The sequence below is a fragment of the Rhyacophila brunnea genome, unplaced genomic scaffold, assembly GCF_057557595.1.
Source record: "Rhyacophila brunnea isolate RB1 unplaced genomic scaffold, BYU_Rbru_1.0 scaffold_23, whole genome shotgun sequence".
In the NCBI taxonomy this organism is placed as follows: Eukaryota; Metazoa; Arthropoda; class Insecta; order Trichoptera; family Rhyacophilidae; genus Rhyacophila; species Rhyacophila brunnea.
Window position 1 is genome coordinate 19,268,287 of NW_028232893.1, and position 21,149 is coordinate 19,289,435.

At 36.2% G+C, this 21,149-nt stretch overlaps 1 protein-coding gene across 1 annotated transcript; it reads right to left on the reverse strand.

Moving 5' to 3' along the window:
• Positions 1 to 6,603: 6,603 nt before the first annotated feature.
• Positions 6,604 to 20,183, reverse strand: LOC147069649 (alpha-tocopherol transfer protein-like). The gene is made up of 6 exons (XM_085950862.1): positions 20,063 to 20,183; positions 18,106 to 18,262; positions 14,451 to 14,595; positions 12,151 to 12,258; positions 8,738 to 8,954; positions 6,604 to 6,755 (listed from the first exon to the last, which is right to left on the reverse strand). Exons 1-6 carry the CDS (start codon positions 20,181 to 20,183, stop codon positions 6,604 to 6,606), a joined length of 900 nt encoding a protein of 299 aa, XP_085806988.1.
• Positions 20,184 to 21,149: the final 966 nt, after the last annotated feature.

Below are 21,149 nucleotides of genomic sequence, written 5' to 3' on the forward strand. Positions count from 1 at the left end.
CATATTTCTTAGATATTAAAGTCATGAATGGGTGATACAAAATACTAAAAAAAACCGGCATTTTGGCTCTGCCTAGGGGCCTTTTGTTAGAACTTACGAGTTGTAGTCGTCCGGTCGACATGACGTCATATGACATCATTGTGACGTACTACCGGAGTGATAATAGCATTCGAGAAAATAACGCTACTAAAATAGTGGCGTTATCCATTGTCCCCATACACAAATAGGTGTTTCAGCATAATAATATCTATGGTGAGCTATGGCTTGCCTAGAGCGTGTATTGGCTGACGTCACAATTACGTCATGTCGTCGGGTGACTTCATATCACTAGTTCGATATCGACTAACTTATGTTGGATGCAGTGTCGCGTTTAGTATCGAAGAGTTCCGACGCAATGACTGATAATACGATAAAAATTATAATTATAAAATTATAAAAATTATAATAATCAAACTTTAAACGAACATATTTCAAACGTTAAAAAATATTACAAAATAAAAATACTGGGATTTTTATGCATTAGGTAATAAAATAGTTTACACTTACATAATGTGTGAGAAATAGATTTTGGTATAATGGTACGTTTACACCTGACACTTATACCGTTATACTTATTTTATGTGTCGGACATAAAATTTCATTTACTGTTTACACCTGCATGGATCTGACATAAAATTCTGGTATACTTCTCGTTGAAATAAAGTCTCGACACTTTATTCAATGGCAACATTGGAATAAATATATGTGGTGTTTACATATGATATTGTAATTTATTCGGACACTTATTTTGTATAGTTCTCAAAAACGTTATGTCAGTTGTCAATATGGGAATGTTAAAAAAGAAAGCAGCGAGTGTTATTATTTTAAGTCTTTTGGCAACAAAAAGGAGGAAAAAATGGTGTAGATGGGTGCGGGAATGGATTCAGCGACGAGAAGAACTAGGTGCCTTCCGTTTAATGTCAGAGTTTAAAATCGAAGATCCAACTCAATTTGTGAACTTTAGTTTGCAAGATTGGACCTTTTGCCAAAAAACAAGACACACAATTCAGAAATGCGTAGAAGAACGATTGACAGTAACATTGCGATATCTAGCACTTGATCGTCATTGCATATTCAATATAATATTATCGTACCTAATACGAGTGCAGGTGTGGGCCAAAATGAATTAGGTAATACCATTTGAAGCGCATTTTTTCTTCACAGAGTGCATCAGAATTAATCGTATGTGCCGAGAACAAGCGATATTTTATTTTCGAACAAAATCCATAGAACACGGCACATCCGATTTATTTCTCATTGTCTATGATTTTTGACAGATCGCTACAGTACATTAATTATTAACGTAAACGTTGGGCATACATTCATGGTGTACCTATGATTATTGATTGTCCGTTGTTTTAGAAATATACATATGCAATTCACTAGGTACCTGTCAAACTACGAATATTGTGTCAGGTACTTGACATAAAAGTAGACGGTGGTCCAACTTCGGTGATATATCGCTCCAAGTTCGAACTTGTGGAATACGCGGTGTTTACATTTGCGTATATAAGTAGATTGAATAAGTGGTAGGTGAGAGTCGACACACGCAAAATAAGTGGCAGATACAAATATACTTACTGTTTACACTTAAGTGAATATGGTGTCATACATAAATATGACGATATTAGTGTCAAATGTAAACGTACCATAAGTTTATAATGAACCATTCAGAGGCACCATTTTAGATTTTCTGAATGAAATTACGTCATTTTGTGTCAAATAAAATCGTCGCTGGTTGCTGGTTGGGTCATTTCATTTTGGAAAGAATAAAAAAAAATATCTTAACTAAGTTGACCAACTATTTATTTCCACATTGTCCTTCAGCGGATCATAACATTTTTTACAACATTCCAGGATTATAATAAAATGGTACAAAACAATAATAATATCAAAAACTAATGACATATTTTTAAAAACCACTCCTCTAGCCTCTAGAAGCTACCGGGGTATTCAAGTCTGGGGACCATGTAAATAACATAGTTTTAATTATTCATAGAACATTCAATAGTGATTAGGGAAATTATAATATTCACACTGTACACAATTAATGTAGACCCACTGACTGATTTTGATAGTCACCTACAATAAGTACTTACAAAAATTTAACAAACGATATTTAATTTTCCAATCAAATCCACGTAAGTACCTACCTATTCGAATGATTTATTATTTTAATTTTTTTTTATAAATTTTACACACACAGATTAATTATGTATTGCATTTAATTAGATAGGTAGGTACATTGATGTATTCGCGTAAACCCGTAAACAGACTCATTTTAAAAACAACAATATATTATAAATACAGCAGTATACCTACAAATATTTATTCAACACGACGTGCGTATTGCCTTTTCTCCTGTATAGCTGTAAAACATGGCATCTTTTTAAGCTTCGGTCTCAGCTTTTAAGATTTTAGAATCGGTGTCTCCGCTGAATCTTCCGCCTCTCACATCAAAACGCATCTGCCTGCAATGTGTCAAATACGTCGATGCCATTTAGAGCTCCGCGGTAGTCGAATACGACTGTTTATTTTGAAAAAATAAATCTGCTGTTGGAATCGATGAGTTGCATGCTTCTGGCGCTGCGAGTCGTAGACGCCAGGACGCATACAAACACATACGAATTGGTCATTCCAATACCGGCATTTTTAAGGTTACGTGCGACTGTCGCAAGGTAGATGTTCGCGGTCTTCATATGCGATACCGGATCGACGTTTTTGGTAGGTTTGATTTATGGCTGTGCGGCAGACGAGGCGAGTGTAGATGTGAGAGCCGGCGTAGGGGTACATTGGTACGATACCCTACATACGCGTAAGTGAACACGGTAGGCCTCGGTGATTGAAGTAATTAAGGCTATACTTCAGCTGGGGCACGGTCTAAAACGATCGTGACTGCGCGACGCGAAGAATGTGCAAATGACGCATGCAGAAGAAAACGTAGTTTGTCATAAAAATCAACATGCGTCCATTTAGTATTATATTTATTGTTCTATTTGTAATAATATATTCATTGTAATGTTTTATTTTTCAAGTAAATGGCTAACGTTTTTTAGTCATCTTTACACGATTTAAGAATTAATTCCGCCGACGCCATCACAAAAAAAATTGACGTGTTCACAGCTCGACTTTCGCTCTCCGATTGGCAGCCAGTCCGAAATTTCGTCGCACCTATAGTTGAAAATTATTTTCCGTTTCACTGAAGTACGCTCTTAAGAAAAGACGCTTCACGTGGCTCGGACATGTGTGAAGGATGCCGCCAGAGAATCCGTACCCTTCTAGTACAACCTCAAGAGTTCCGTCTCTTCTAGTGGCCGTGGTCGGCCCACCTTTACCCTGCAGCGGTGCTACAAAAGCGATATTATGTATACGATCTAAATATCTACATTCTACGCACTGCAGATATCGCATAGTGGGAGGCGTGAGAGTTGGCAATGGATCGAGGAAAGTGACACGAATTTGTACTTGTCATATGTCCCAATTCTGGGGCGTGACAGGATTGAAGTAAGCAAGTAAGTAATACCTACAAATATGGTGTTTAGCTTAATGGCAAAATTAGAAATTCATAATGAAACTTCAATAGAACCTACGTAGGTAAGTGAATAACAATAATAAATTACTATACCAAACATCCATTAATGAGACTGGTCAAAACGTTATTGTCGCATGGAGAAATATCACGACCACGAAATCAATTATCGATAAGTACCTAAGTGTATAATAAAATTGCAATTTCTGTCTTAATTTACTGTCTCTAAGGCCTTTCGCTCACGGAGAAACTAAAATCCGACGAACTGGTTGCTAATGGAACTCATAAACAACTGGCCAATGACTGATGATTCGCACACGGCACTGCAACCCACTTGTAATAATAATCTCATAACCTCAAACTGTCAAATCCATTGTCGTTCATACTTTATTCTAAGCTTTTTCCGTAATATCTTTAGGGAAATATTCTGGCAGTGTGTAATTATACAGGCAAGAGTATTTCTCAACTTCTGTCACAAATTTAAAATTAATAATCGGTTTTCCCATCTTTAACTTTTGACGTCTTGACTTCATTCAGTTCAGTTCAGTGCTACTAATTTTCGTAAGAAAATATGATTTTTAATAGAATCTATTGATATTGGCACTACTGTTTTATGGGAAACTGGGAGACTAGCATGTCGCGTCTCTTCAGTTTGACTGAGAGATTCCAGTCTCGCCGTGAGCGAGCCGCCATTTAAATACATTAGTTAGATACTGGCTGGAATGTTAGTTTCAGTCTCGTCTATATTGAGTAGTCTCGTGAGCGAAGGCCTGATCAATTGATGATCTGCCTACTCATATAGGACGTCACTGTGGTTTTCGATAAATCCACTGCGTCATTTGCGTCATTTGCGTCATTTGCGTCAACGAAAAACACTGCTGGTTTGCAAACATTAGTAAAATGGTAAATTACTATTTCAATTTATTCATGTTGATTAAGACTAAAATATTTATAATGAGATAATTTTTCTCCCGTGAGAAACGAATGGTGCAATAAAATATGAAGAATGTGCAAAATTTTGTAGTAGGTACCTACCTAATCAATGTTTGTGGTTTGGTCGATTTAGGCAAACCAAAAATCTGGCATTGCTTACTACCTACTTTCTACAATGTGTGCTGTTGGTAACATTTTGTTGTGTGCGTGCGTGTTGGAAATCACCCGAAGAATTTTATTAAAAGACTAGCTGACCCGGCAAACGTTGTTCTGCCATATAAATTATTTCTAGTGAATATTTTGGTTGTTGAATAAAAAATAACGAATGTATCGTAAGTGTGTGGGGATGGGATCTATGACAGAAAGAGGAATGGAGCGCTGTAGACGATGACCGCCGATAAAAACAAAAAAACACCAACCATTCATTTTCTCAATTCAAAATGACTAATGATGTTCATAATGAATGAAATACCTGTGACAGGATCTCGTTGTTTAATGTTTATGCAATATCCGTCTTGTCCCTACCAGAAAATTAGCTGATATTGGAGAGCGTCGTATGAACGGTGTGTGTCAACGATGAACTCCAGATTATTGTTTCTTCTTAGAATCACGAATTCTCGCGTCGATTTGCGGTCGCCAACCATGATTCCAGCAATGTCGTAAAAAACAGGTGCATTGAATCGACGCACGTGCTCTCCAGCTGATGTTTTATCAGGATTGATGACAATAGCGTGATTATCACTTTGCAATTCGTGCATGTGTGCTTTGAAGAATTTCAATAATTCATTGTGCTCATTCAATAGGGCGTCCAGTTCGCCGACGATACGCCTGGCATTAGGCAAATTGAGGTTATTGTAGCCGCAACGTGCATCCACACGATTGATGTCCTCACCGCCCATGAAGTAGATTTGTAAAAAAATATGTGGTTCGTTTGGCATTGGCAGCAATGAGTCTACTTTGTGATATACCTGGCCTTTGATTTTGAACGTAGAATGGAATTGTTGACCATTTTCCGGAGTATTATGAACTATTTCTGTTGCTCCGAACAAAGTCATTTGGAAACATGAATTGAATGTGCGAATGGACTTCAGGAACAGGTTTGAATCTGGAACCGTGCCGATGAGCAAGCCGTTCAATGGTTCTGGTGGTATCTCAATTTCTGGTAGTTGCACTTTCCCTGATGTGCAACACATCCCGGCTGACTCAAGTTTGAATATGAGCGCATGGCAATGGACACATTCTTTGTCCATAGCACCAATCAGCACTTTCGGATGAGCGGAATATTCAATATCTGGCTCGTACTCGAATGCGAGACGAAGAAATGAAGCGGATGTAAATGCTCGATGTACTTGTTGGCGTTGTCAATCATTTTCTCTGCGTGTGTTGACTACGAACCGGCGCGCTTGGCTCCGTTCCAATTGTCGTTGTTGATTTCGTTCAGCTCGTGCCTCTTATGATTGAGATGCACGCAATTGCGACATGCTCATACGCAAGTTTTTGTTATCTTGTTGGATTTGTTCGTCTGTTCTTTCTGCTCTACTATTTTGCATGTTTGTGGCTTTATTCGTTCGACGGCCCAAATAGCCCCCTTGCATCTTGCTGGCATTGTGCACTGTAATACACGCACACAAAAATAGATAAATTAAAATAAATCGTACAAAATTTTACACGCACTGCGTTGTGATATGCCGAATAAAATGTCTCTTCTTCTTTCTTCTCGGACGTAGCGCCATCTGTCATTCAACAACATAAATAATTCCGTTCATACAAAAATAATAAAATCGCAATTAAAAAAAGGGTGGGGGTAGGAGGGTGAAAATTTGGGGTTATAGGTATTTTCTGATGCCAAATAATTAAAAAATATAAAAAAAAATGTCAAAAAAATAAAAGAAAAATTTTTCTGGATAGAGATACTCTAATCACCTAGCGGTATGAAATATACTTGTTGACCTATTCTCATACCTAAAAAATATACATAAAAAAATATATAAAAATCGGTCGAGCCATTTCGGAGGAGTGCGACCACAAACATCGTGACACGAGATTTTTATATGTATAGAGATAGGTAAGTACACTATTTAGTTCAAATAAACAATTAAAATTCAGTCAATATCCAGTTTCTTGAATGAACCTTCCACTCCAAATATTTCACCAGCGTTCTTCGCCTTTCCTGGCCTCAAGGCTTCATTCACGCGAAGTTTTTCTTCTTCCACAAAGAATTTGGCATTTGCCTTGACTTTGTTGAGGGTTTGTTCTGAAAATAATTTTTGAAAATTAAGATAATTATAATTATAATCATACTTCTATTTCAGAGTAGCCATTTTTGTTGTACATATTGAGTATTTCTAGGAACCGTAGGTAGTGGTTGTTAATGCTACAAGAGCGATCAATACACCGAATGATTGGCGTGGCAACACAGATACCACCTATTATAAGTTCTTTTTTTTTTTTTTTTTTTTTTTAAATATTTATAGGTATATAGATAGTTCCTTGACCATGTTTAATCCCAATAAGATCATATGGGTCTACACAGAGTGGAGGTTCGTACAGATTTTTGTTTTTACTACTAATGGATGTTAGCCACTTGCTCAACCTATAAGGTCCATACTCTGACTCCAAACACAAATTGGAAAACAATATGCGTATTTGTCAGACCCAGGATTCGAACCCGGAACCCACGATATTATAAGCCAACGCGTAATCCGCTCGAATAAACTAATAGAATAGTCCGTTGATTAACCGTTCTTTTACGATCGTAAAAAAAACTTTCGATTCGATGATGACATCTTCAGTTACCGTACGAGATTGACAGTATAGTTTAGTATGGCACACGGATCTAAACCGCATACGGTTTCAGTCCATGGATGGCCTCTTACTGTAGATAAGAGGGAAACGCAGTAGAAATGTATTTACTGGATAATGAAATCGATTTTGATTTATTATATTTTGATAACATTTTATTTAGAAGCCATCCATGGACTGAAACCGTATGCGGTTTAGATCTGTGTGCCATACTAAACTTATGATTTTTTTTCATGAAAATATATTTTCACTAAATTTGTAAGTGTAAGTATATGGTATACACGGATACGATCAGATGCTTATAACATACTTTGTGGAAATATATTTCCATGACCAGAAAAGATAAGCTTATTATAGCACACGGTTCGAAACCGCATACGGTTTCAGTCCATGCATGGCCTATTAGATACTTGAAATATTTATGATTCTAAGAATAGCTAAAATATAAAGATAACGAAGTGCATATTTACTGAAATATTATATCAAAAAGGCTGCGTCACCTAAAGTAACATTACAGTAATGGCTGGGTTAAAGAATAAATGATATATTATATATATACACATATGAATAAAATGCTAGGTAACAATCAATTAAACAGGTCATTATTTATTAAGCATCTTCAAGTGTTAAAAAAACAATTTGAAGAGAGATTTTTGCAGTTTACAGATATAGAGCCAATTGTTTCCTTCTGTATCAATCCTTTTACTTGCCAAATAAATGTAATGGAAATGGCCGCATGTATTGCAGATTTTGTTCAAGGTAAGACAGAAGAACTAGAGTTAGAAATGTTGGAGCTTAAGAATGATATTTTGCTTAAATCCTTAATATCAGAGGACTTTTGGAATACAGTGGACAGAGAAAAGTTCCCATTTTTGAAAAAAGCGGCATATAAAATTGAATCATTTTTCGGTTCGACATATTTATGCGAATCATTGTTTTCAAACATGAACTTAATAAAATCAAGATATAGATCTCGACTCACCGATGAGCATATTTATGATTGTTTGCTAACAGGATTATCGTCATACTCACCTAATTATGAGGCACTGGCAAATGATATGCAATGCCAAAGATCACATTGACATATTGATATTCTATTTTTTTATAAAATGTTTTCTTTGTGTTTTTTGTTTACTTTGTTTACGTTTTGTAAATACATTTCTCTGTTTGTATGCAATTTGAATGATCGTTTTATCATTTTGAAACATTTTTGTTTATTATTTATTAATAAATTATGAATATAAGAAAATAAATTATGCGAAAACGAGAAGTTATGGAAGGAGTTTGTCGATTAAAAATAGGTGGTGCCCGCCACCCTACCGATATTTTAGAATGTGCTCTAGAGTACAAAAAGGTTGGGAACCCCTGGATTAGACTAATCATTCTAAGACATAAAATTGTGATAAAAGATTTGATGAAATTAAAAATTTATACCTCTTTGAATTTTAATACTTGGACATGTCCCTCCGAAGTCAGCAGGCATGATCCTCTGCGGTACAAAGCGATAGAACGAGTCCATCCCTTCGGCGTGGATGTGGAGCATTTTCATAAGTTCTTGCTTCATGAAGGGCTTCATCAACGCCACTATCTTGTCCATAAACGGCACAACGTTTATGAAGTGGAGGCTTTTAAGACGGACCGGCATGGCTTCCTGGAAGAAGTTAGCAAAATATAGCCGCAGATTCTTAGCAAGGACGGATTTACAGGTGCCTACTTTGAGTGCGCGCAAATGCCTCCATGTTGACATGGGGCTCTAAATTTAAAAAAAATAAGCAAAGGTATATGACTTAAAAACTTTTGGAATAGTCTCAGACTCGCCTCAAGACCAAGTTAATGGTTATTGATCGAACTTACTCTATATGGGGATAAACAACTCAATCCGTGTCAGCATATTGATCGTAGATATTCATATCTATTTCCCGTAGTGTCCAATAATGGCAAACTCAGTAAATAGCTGACTCCAATGACTATTTCCGCGATATCCATTTTTTCAAATAATCAGCAAATCCGATGACGCAAACTCAATATATAGTAGCTCACTCAATTATAATAAATATTTCCTAAATATTATTTTCAAGATATTATTTCGATTATGACTACCTACGTCAATAAATAACGGATCATAATTCATTGGAGATATCACTCGAATATAAGTTCCCGGTCTGTTAGTATCTCAGTCTCTGTATCGTCCCACACAACATCTCATTCTACCGAGATTCAGACCTCGGAACAGTATCATAAGTATTGTAACATAACTACTGTAACATACTATTGTACTGACTGTTTGCGCGGCAAATAAAACTCGCTCCTCATCCATCGGAGCAACCACAAAATCTCGACTTCATCATTCATCCAACACACAATCACTTTTACATTTTTACCCGAAGTAAGTACAATCCGAGCTTTACAAACAGACGAGTTTTGTATATCCACCCAGTGGCGTCGCTAGACAAAATGCCGCCCCTAGACAGCGCTAAAATGCTACCCCATTTTTTATAAGTACAATATTTTTTAACATCATTCCATGACTCCAATATCTAAGAAATGTGTTGTATGGATACAATACTAACAAAATATATAGGTCTAATTTAAATGCCATCTCTACTTCAAAAGACAATATTGCGAGTCCACGGTTTTCAGATACAATTCAATATACACCTGACAACTTTCAAAACTCTCGAGTGACTGGCAAAAATATTTGGATAAATTAATTAGGTACCTCCAACAAGAAGGTTTAGTCAAAAGGCGCTGTTGTCGACTAAATGGGTGGAGCTTGTTAGTTTATAATGGAATTGCTGTTAAAAATGGGAGGAGCTTATAGTTCGCAGTTTTAACACGTAGCCAAGAAGATGTTGTTCAAGATAAGTACGAGTATGTACCTACCTATATTTCAAATATAATTCTCAAATCTGAATTCTCAAAGCTGGTCATCAATGACGTAATTAATACAGTTTGTTTCCAACCAGTGAGCTCATTTTTTTAATGAAAAGATATTTCCGTTATTAGTAAGTTTAGGTACCTATTTCTATATATATATACCTAATGATTATCCTCGATTTGCCGCCCTTCAAGTAACTGCCGCCCCCAAGCGACGCTCAATCTGCCTACCCCCACGGGACGTCACTGTATCCACCATTAGTCTAAAAGACGGATGTGAAGCAGAACTAAGAAGTCGCACACAGATTGCACAAAATGTGATGACACTCTTATACCTACCTACAGTACCTACTATAAAATGATAGGATCGAACAATTTCAAATGTCACGAAAATAGTGCTCGTGCAAACATTGGTAGGTATTCTGCATATTATGTATGCACAATTTCGAGCAGGGAATTCAGGAATAATGGGAACTGAAATACATAACGGGTAAGGCGATAGCAGGTAACCGACTCGAGTAAGGAAGAATCCGGGATAAACTTACAAACTTGTTAAGAATGCATTTTACGTCGAATACTGAAAACTGCTCTCGGTTTATGCTTTTACGCTCATTTAATGTTGGTGTATTATACATTATTCTTCGTAGGACACTCATACATTCAAAACACTGCATCAACATGCGGCGTATTGAATATACCCTATCGGTATTCTATTTATTATCTGTTCTGTGATGTCGAGTCATTGATACTGAGGGCAAGGCAGTGGAAGACAATAATTTTATTGATTGTCTTCAAAATGTGGTGTTTGCGCCGAATGATTCGTATTTCTTGGACAGAGTACATGATGAACTCAGTTTTGGGTAGCCCCCAGGGAAGACGAAGCAAAATAAGAGCATCAGCGCGCTGGAGCTACCAAATGAAGTTGCTTAATAGGAGCAGCTTTCAGCTCTACCCTGAGCGGCAAACCATAAGGGATGGTGACTCTTGGCAGTGGCGCACTCAGAATTTAATATTGGGGGGAGCCCAACGAGGAGAATGTAAATTAGCTATAGGCTCTTTTTCTTGTTTACAGCCTAATTTCTCGTTTATCGGTCTTTTGTCTATTGCACTTGGTGTACCTACACCCTGCTTCCCACATCCTGAAACGGGCCCTCAGACCAGGTTATTTGGCGGGCCCCCTACCTACCGTTAGGATTAAAGGCAGTGTGAAACACTACATTAACGTTTTTCAAATTGTGTTTTAGTTCAAATTAAGGGTACTTATACAGTGATTATTAGAGATTTTTAATACAACTACTTTAATAATGGAGCTGTCGAGTATCGACACATAATTATCAAAAAAAATATTGCATAAGTATATAAATGAAAATTTTCATGGCCATGAAGTATAATAGCGCAGGCGACTTTTTTTTTACTATTAAAGTTAATTTATGATGTGTGTTTATCTCACTTATCTGGTCAACCCAACACGCCGTGCCCCCCCCCCCCCAACCCGGGCCCCCAGGCTAGAGCCCTGTCAGCCCTCCCCAGCCATGAGCTACACTACTCCGGAATTCGGGTGGACACCGAAATTTTTTTGACAGTTCCATTAGGGATTGGGTTTCTAAAAAAACACGACATTAATGTTTCGAAATTTTGTTGTTAGAAATTAAAATCCAAGAAATTTTTCTAAAAAGCGTGCTGAAGAATTAGAAATCATTTTTTGCCATGTTTTTATTTGTCTAAGCCCAAAGGTATAGTTTATTGGCTTTTAATTTCAATGTTTAAAATCATCATGATAATGTTCATGTTTGGGGGGTGCCACATCCCCTCCCCCCCCCGTGGGTGCGCTACTGACTCTTGGTCGCTCAGATGGTCAAGGTTTTCAGCTATGAGCTATCGACCATAAAGAAAAAATATAATGACATTCCTTCTATATAGTCAATATTTTAGAAATTTTTTACCGTTTTTATTATATTTAATTTACCTACCTGAAGATAGTAGAGGTATTTTTTTACGGACATGATACCTAGTTTCGCCAAATGTCCGAAAGATACGCCGGTTAAATCAAAGACGATAATAACACCGTTTCGAGTGCCCTGAAATTAAAACAAAACGGTAGATTAATATTAATAATTTATCTATAAATAAATGCAAAGGATTATTATTTGGTATATTTTATGAGGGGTTAAGATTAAGACAATAATAACCTTTTTTCATAGGGATTCTTTCCCATAGTAATGGCAACACTGACAATATTTTTACTCGCTATGCAGCAAAATAGTACCATAGATAACATACCTACTTAAAAATAGTACGGTTAACTGCTGTAATACGGTAATACTGGGGAGCGAATCAAATAACCCCTAGGTGAGTAAAATGGCTCCGTTCTTTAAAAATAAATAATGGAAAGTCTATAATAATAATCATTATTAATTAAGTTAACATTTGTAAGTACGCTTATTGAGTAACGACTAAGTAGCTACTATAAGTAGCTTCGTACATAATGTAAAATATGAGAAAGTAGGTAGGTAGGTAGGTATATTAAATAATTAATGGCTAAACCCCACCACCTGGAAAGTCATCGAGCCACCACTGATCACATCCGTCATCGAGTAATGTGTCAGCCCATGAACTTGAACTGTCATACCAGAGTGTCTGAGTATGTGCTTCGAACGGGAGGAAATGCTCAGGTCGGTCCAACCAGCTGTTGGACCTATCGGCCCGTCCGACCTGGTTGCTACTAAGGCCAATTATCTTGCTTTCAAAAAATTTGCGGCGTCTTACTACGGGCGTGAAGATCTCTTCACATAGATTTTGCTGCCTGTATGATTAGCTTCGTTCTTTAATTTAATAAACAAGTAGCTTCATTTTCTTTTTAGTAATTCCCATGTGCTTTTTCTCTCCCTGGCACTTTGCATTAGAGTAAACTCAGTCAGAGCTCACTTTGAGCGTAGCAATCTAAGTTTTGGGCATCTTCTCCCAGGACACTCCCAGGCCAATTCTTAGATGCTTCACATCACCAATTGACGGGTCCCGTGATACTCTCGATTAAGACGGAGGGTAGTACGGGGCGGGTTTGGTGGAGGGACTTTAACTTCAATGTCATACCAGTGTAGTCCTAAGATTCATCGGAAACCTACATGAATTTATTATCAACCTTGGTAAGATGTCACGTCTCACATTTACCAGGAGTATGTACTATTCAGTACCTAGTATTTAGTATTTCCACTTTCTTAATATCCAATATACCGGTATTTTATGATTAAAAAAATCGGTATTTCGGTATCAACAAATATTGGGATAGCTGTTTTAAAATACCGGTAATGTAATCCTTAGTTCCTACAGAGTTGACATCCACGCAGACTCCACCATGCCGATTTCAAGATTGCCAGAAAGACTGCCATCGCCGGCAACTACATGCGTGTTTAAGCTTAGATACGAGTACCTTCAAAAGTTATGGTGAAATTACACATAATGACAATCCGTCACACAAACGCCGAAAACCCGTTTATTAGGTAGGCGTCCTGTGTCTAGAGTTGGGTATTTCCCGAGAAAATCTCAATCTCGAGATTCGGGATTTCCCGAAATGATGAAATTAATTTGTATTCTCGAGATTCGAGATTTCCAGAAAAGAATTTTCGGGAATTCTCCAGATATCGGGAAATTTTAAAAAACCTGTAAAAATCCTAAAATCAGTGTAAAAACAGACAAATTCCAAAAAAATAGAAGTAGGAAAACAAAATAATTAAAAAAATTACTTATTAAAATGGAATTTCAAAAAACACAGACTGTCAATCGCTGCGTTTGCAAAAATTGCGATCATTTTGGGTGGAAGTTGGATTAATTGTGTTAAATTCCCCGATCAGTCTTTGAATGTTTTGTATTTTCTGTCCACTTTTTTCAATAGAAAATCGTTTTTTCAATTAATATTAATTTGATAATAAAGAAATCCCGAATCCCGAGAAAAGATTCTCGAGATCCGGGATTTCCTGAACTGTTAAAAATTTCAATATCGAGATTCGGGATGGAAAATCTCGAAAATAGCTCGAGAATTCCCTTCGGGAAATTCCCGAAACCCAACTCTACCTGTGTCACAGAGTGTAAATACGATGTCATAGCTGTATATACTATGTATGTATAATCTGTCGGAATGGCTTAGATATGATCATATACACTAATACGCTCTTAGCATATATGTGCAGGATCGTCATTGTGTGTAATTTCACCATTAGTATTGTGGAAATATATTATTGACTTATAAATATTATAATATCGTTCATCGACTCACCATTTCATAAAGTAACATGTCTTCGATGTGAACAAAATATTTCATGGCATACGTGAAATTGTATTTTGACGGATCTGTATCGTTCAACACGGCAAAAATTACTATATATCCATCATCAGTCAGCTCCGGGAACGGAAAATAGGTTCTAAAAAAAATGTTAGCGAACATCTCAACTTTGTTTGTATATAGTACGGCCCATAACACGGTGTTTTAGTGCCCAAGGCAGTATCAAAAAATGAACGTTTTACGTAATACAAAACTATTGTACATATTAAACTATAATTTATAGTCGACGTAGATAGTGCACACTAAACTTTGTCATAGAGGAAAATTGTGAACAACGATAATATCGTAGTTGCATTTAAAGGGTTAAATAACATAGATAATAATGCCCTTGATCCACTGCCACGCAAATGAGACGATTTAAAATCGTCAGACTTTTTCCTTCGTGGAGCAGACCTAACACTGGCTATCGGGAACCGTTAGTTCAACTCGTCATCTCTTCATCCCTTCTGCCGTCTGGTTGTACATAATATCGTCACCTCAATATTATAACTAGATAACTCTGATTTGGTCATTGTTGAGAAAATGAAATTTAAACTTTACTTGATTAAGGGAGGACATGCTCAGCGTAGGTCAAAATGGAGCTTTTATTCTATTTTCAAAGCATGATCCTGGACATTTTAAGATGGTCGGTTTTATAAATGCGTTTAAAAATTAAAAAATGTAAAAAATCTTAACACCACTGCACATGCATGTACTGAAATATGACTATATTCTAAAACATTAAAGCCAGAGGTTTAAAAGAATACTATTTTATGTAATAAAATACTTTATGCAGTCATCAAATGTTTAAAATAAATATAAAGGATAATAAGGCTTCAAAATTATATAAATAGATTATCTACAACGTATAAGGAATGTCCAGGATCATGCTTACGTCCTCCCTGAAGCTCTAGGATCTTCTTAGGATCTAGGCTATAATTATTATTTAAAATAAAAATGGAAAATTGTACTTGTCTAACTGGGAACAATTAATTATATTCAAATTCAATTGTATGAAAAACTATTGTAGCTATATTATTTTATTTATTTATTTAATGCATTTATGGTTTTAAAGTTTAAAGTAAAACCATGCATGTAAGATGCCATAACTCAGCGCCATCTTTAGATTAATAAAGCCTGAGCATATTTTTTTGCACAAACAACGAGTGGTCCACTGTTCAGCTGTCAAAATCAGATCCCAGATTGCTTGATATATTGATTCGCCCTTTCGCGTTTCAAATTGAATTATACAAAATTAAATCAAATATATTAACTATCAGTGTTGTTTATAAATAATATACATTCATGTTATTCATCAGCTGTCAAAGTCAGACTAGTCCTTCACACAAAAACCGGTGGTAATATCGATTTCCAAAAAATATGTAGCGTTGATGCATTACATTTGTAGAAGGTGTGTAAATGCAAGTGTATTATTTATCATGTAACTCATCTATCCAAATCAAACCATTCCCTGTGTGAACATGACAGACGCGTCAGTATGGGCATGCTATAGAACAATGACAGGTCATCCATAGACAACAACGGGAGGGGCGGAAAAAGTAGGACCAGTCGTTGTGAATGTATCGGCTTTATACTTCAGTCGGCAATGCATAACTCCATTGGTGCCAATATATGATTGTTTAAGGACCCTTTGCATCAGTGGTGAAGGGTGGAGGTAGGCTGTTAAGACTAAACCTATCAAACATGTAATTATTTGTTTTCGTTGAACTAAGACTACAATAATTTGAAGAAGGTACTGTTTAGTTTTTTTAAAATTAAATTTAATCCTGCCTAAACCAAACTATAATAGTTTAAGTATGCTATGGGCGATCCGGCAAAATAAGTGCACACTTTTTCAGTCATAGGTACTTATTTGTTTTCGTTGAATTTAGAATACATAGGTATTATAGTTTTGGTTAGTTTTTTGTTTGTTGATTAAATTAAATTCTGTCTATACGAATATTTTTTTACTCTGTTGTGTCAACTTTTATGCATAAGTATTTTATCTACAAATACTTCAAAGTAGACGTTTATATACATAATAATAAGTGAGGTATCTATGATTTAAGGACCTCGATTAACTGTGAGACATCATGGCAACAGGAGTGTTAACTAAAATCATAATTTACTATGTGTCCAGGCAACAGTAATAATATGGGGTAAGAATAAGGACGAGGGTAGGTGAGGTTGGAATGACAAGACTCAGAGAGGATGCGTGTGCTTGAGTCACTGCGGATGATCCTCCGCAGGGAATTGGATTCAGGCATTCACTTTTTGTTTACACGTGTCACCGAAAGTGAAATACTCGATTCATTCCAAAATGGCGTCAAGTGAAATAATGAATACATAAATCACAGCAACAGCAACCAAGAACCACAAAACACCACTTTGTTTATTACAATCAGTATGTACCATCAAATATGATGTGGACTGCATGCACATCTATTTAAAAGCGCGTTGACACGGTCCAAGTACGATCCAAGTAGGTACACTTGGACTGAGTGTTACTCCGGACCGCGTCCTACTCATCCAAGTTAACTTGGATAGGAATAATTATTATGAAGCTGTCACTTGGATGGCACTCGGTCCAAGTGTACTTGGACCGTGTCAACGCGGCTTAACCGGTTCGTTTTCAATTATTCAAAATGGCAGTTTTTGTACGTATGTAAATATTATGACAGTACTCAGGAGCGCAGTGCGCATGCGTGGCGTGTCCTCCTGCGCGGAATCATCCGCAATGATCAAAAAATGATCCAACGTAGAAGAAGTTCAACTTCATTCGCTTTTGATTCCGGATGATCACGTTCGATGATTCGTTGATGAATGTGCATTTACACAAGTCACTGCGGATGATTCCTCCACGATGATCGTCAAAAGTGAACCATGTAAATGGGGTTGTTTTGTAGGTGTCTGTTTTTGTATCGTAAATTGTAAATAAATGTTAATATTACTTTTGGTAAATCAGTTCTCTTTTGAAATTTAATTGACCTACATAAATGGCTTGTTTCTTCATACGTATTGTTCGCACCCGGGGAATAATAGTGGCAGAAGTCCAAATTTGTCATTTTTGAGTTAAGTGTGCAGAAATGTTCCAAGATATCATTTCTATCCGCACTTCTTAAAAATGGTGGCCTAAAAAGCATTTTTGTCATTATCATATTATAGCATTTTACTTGAATTCAAGCAGAAATAGTGGCACAGTGATCATTGTGCCATTGTTATTGCGGATAACATTCAACATGCGATGACTCAAGTGTGCCAAGTTTACGCTATCATAAAGTAAATTTAAAAAAGGTGATTTAACATCCCAAAATAAAATATTCAAACTGCTCTCCTGCAAAAACAAGTATTTCGAGTTGTGCCACTATTATTCCCCGGGTGCGTGTTTTGCTGTTTTAAACAATAAGGTATATAACATAGTTAAGAAGTAATGTTTTTATACTAAGTAATGCTGGAAGGATGTCTAATTCCGACAGTAATAGCTTAATTATCGCCAAGGATTATAGCGTGTGACAAAGTTTAGGGGTTAAATGATATTTAAAAACGTTACTGGAGAGAAAAATTCAATTAACATAGATACATAATATTATTTAATAAATGATTAACGTACACGCCATGTGCTGTATTAACTATAGTTGGATGTGAAGGATCCCTGTTACTGAAGAATTCTGGCACGTGTGTCCTAATTGTGTAGTAATTGTCTATAGTTTGTTTTGTCCTCTCTGTACTGAAGTAACAGCTGTGTAGAAAAATTGCAATGCTTAGATCTGGAACAAAAAATAATAATTTACAATTCAAGGCCGGGCTAAAGGTAATTGCTGCTGTTACATGATGTCACGGAGACTTGAAGCTTTCGAGATGTGGCTGTATAGACGGATCCTCAAAATTCCTTGGACTGACCGGGTGACAATAATGTTAAAGTTCTCAATCGAATGGGGAAGGACCGAGAAGTTCTACGTAGTATCAAAACCAGGTAACTACAATACCTCGGCCACATTATGAGAGGACAAAAATGCAGCATTCCCCAACTTGTCATTCAAGGAAAGATCAACTGTAAGCGTAGCAGAGGACGGCGCCGCATTTCGTGGCTTAAGAACCTCCGTGATTGGTACTAGTGCAGCTCCACTGAACTGTTCCGGGTAGCAGACGACAAAGATAAGATCGCCTTGATGGTGGCCGACCTCCGCTAGGGGATGGCACAATAAGAAGAAGACATGCAAATTGCACCTAAAACATTTTACCGTCGAACAGTTCACCGTAAGCTTTCTTATCGGAAAGAGATGACCGTATACCATACCGTCTCCAATTTATTAGATTCAATATGCGTATTAATTCAATTTTCATAGTTGATTTTGGCAAAATTTATGAATTCAATAATGAAAACCTAACCTAACCTAAGAAATAATTCAGAATACCGGCTGTTTTCAAAATTTGTTTGCACCTGGCTTCTTGTAAAGTGTAAACCGACAAGAACCGTGTTTTATTTAGACATGAATTTTATGTCAGTACTATACGACCCAAAGAGGTTGGACGGTCTTTAATGTACGGCCATATATTTCCGATACAACATTTCACAGTAGTGTGGGATACGGCGAACTGCATACGTACAAGTTTCCGGACACGAATTGCTGCATGGGTGCTATTCCATACCCCCCCCCCCCCGAAAATACGTACTTCATATATTTCAACTCAACAATCAGCTTAGTTAACTAAATGTTATAATATATTTGTAACAGTATTATTAATAATATTTTTCGGATATTTTTTCCACCTCCTGAAGACTCCAGCCCGGGTGCAATGCACCCCCAGTACTTGGTACGGGCCTGGAAGTATTAATGATTTATTGGTCTATCTTTGTTACATAACCATGCTATTTCTAGCTATGACTAATTAAGGGCGGACATGCTCAGCGTAGGTCAAAATGGAGCTTTTATTGAATTTTCAAAGCATGATCCTGGACTTTCCTTAAACGTTGTAGATAATCTATTTATATAATTTTGAAGCCTTATGAAGTGCCTTATGGTGTTAAGATTTTTTACATTTATTAATTTTTAAACGCATTTATAAAACCATCAGTATAATTTATGTCGACATTATTATAGTAAAATATTTACGATAAAAAAATATATTGATGATCTCTGTGATCCTAAATTTGACAAGAATTAGGCATTTTATTATTCAAAAAATGGGCAAGATTAACACATTTGAAGATAATTTTAAAGTTGCTAATTATAAGCTATGTCTTTGACCATTCAAGTGTGATAAACATCCTACTGCACATTTATGTACCGAAATATGACTATATTCTAAAACATTAGAGCGAGAGGTTTAAAAGAATACTATTTTATGTAATAAAAATACTTTATGCAGTCATCAAATGTTTAAAATAACTATATAGGATAACAAGGCTTCAAAATTAAATAAATAGATTATCTACAACGTTTAAGGAATGTCCAGGATTATACTTTGAAAATGCAATAAAAGCTCCATTTTGACCTACGCTGAGCATGTCCCCCCTTAAATGACAGCCGGATTTAAATTAGTATATAAAATACCTAGAACCTTACCAGATATTTTCGGAAGATGGTGTTGCTTGCTGGTCCAGTCCCTCATGTATTCCATGAGATCATTCGTTAGCTCTGGATACTTCTTGAACTCCTCGTTTATAGATATTGGGACCAACTCCATATTTTACCTGAAAGTTAAATTAAAAAGTTTATCAACCTGTGGAGAAGGCTGTTTGACAATTCGAAAAAAATACATACTTATTCCATTTTACGAAACAATTTATATTTTTCCCATTTCTGCTATCTATACGCCAACGCATCAAGTATCTCTAATATACCTACTAGTAGAGTTGGGTTTCGGGATTTTCCAGAAGGGAATTCTCGAGAAACTATCGAGATTTTTGATCCCGAATCTTGAGAATTGAAATTTTTAACATTTCGGGAAATCCCGGATCTCAAGAATTTTTTCCGGGATTTCTTTATTATCAAATATTAATTGAAAAAACGATTTTCTATATGAAAAAAGTGGACAGAAAACACAAAACTTTCAAGGACTGATAGGGGCCTTAAAGCCAACGTCGACTCCAAATTAGCGCAATTTTTGCAACCTCAGGGAATTTTGTGTCTCAAAAGCGTACGCGATTGTCAGACGCAGCGATTGACAGTAGTCTGTGTTTTTTGAAATTCTATTTTAATAAGTAATATTTTGAATTATATTTTTGTTTTCCTACTTCTGTTTTGTTTGTCTTCTTACATAATTAAAAAAAATCATATTTTTTGGAAATTGTCTCTTTTTACGCTGATTTTAGGATTTTTACAGGGTTTTTTTAAATTCCCCCGATTTCTCGGGAATTCTCGAGAATTTTTTTCCATAAATCCCGAATCTTGAGAATTCAAAATTTCACCATTTCGGGACCGAATCTCGAGATTGAGGTCTTCTCGGGAAATACCCAACTCTACCTAGTCGTAATAATAGGGTGGTATTTTTATAAAAAATTGCAACTAGAAGAAAACGAATTAGATATTTTTTTCTAACGTCTGAACTTAAGCGTTGTAATGTTCGCTCATGTTAATAAATAAAATAAATTGAATAACTTGAAACAATATACCCATCGGTACATCTATTAGAAACATCGTTGAAAAAATC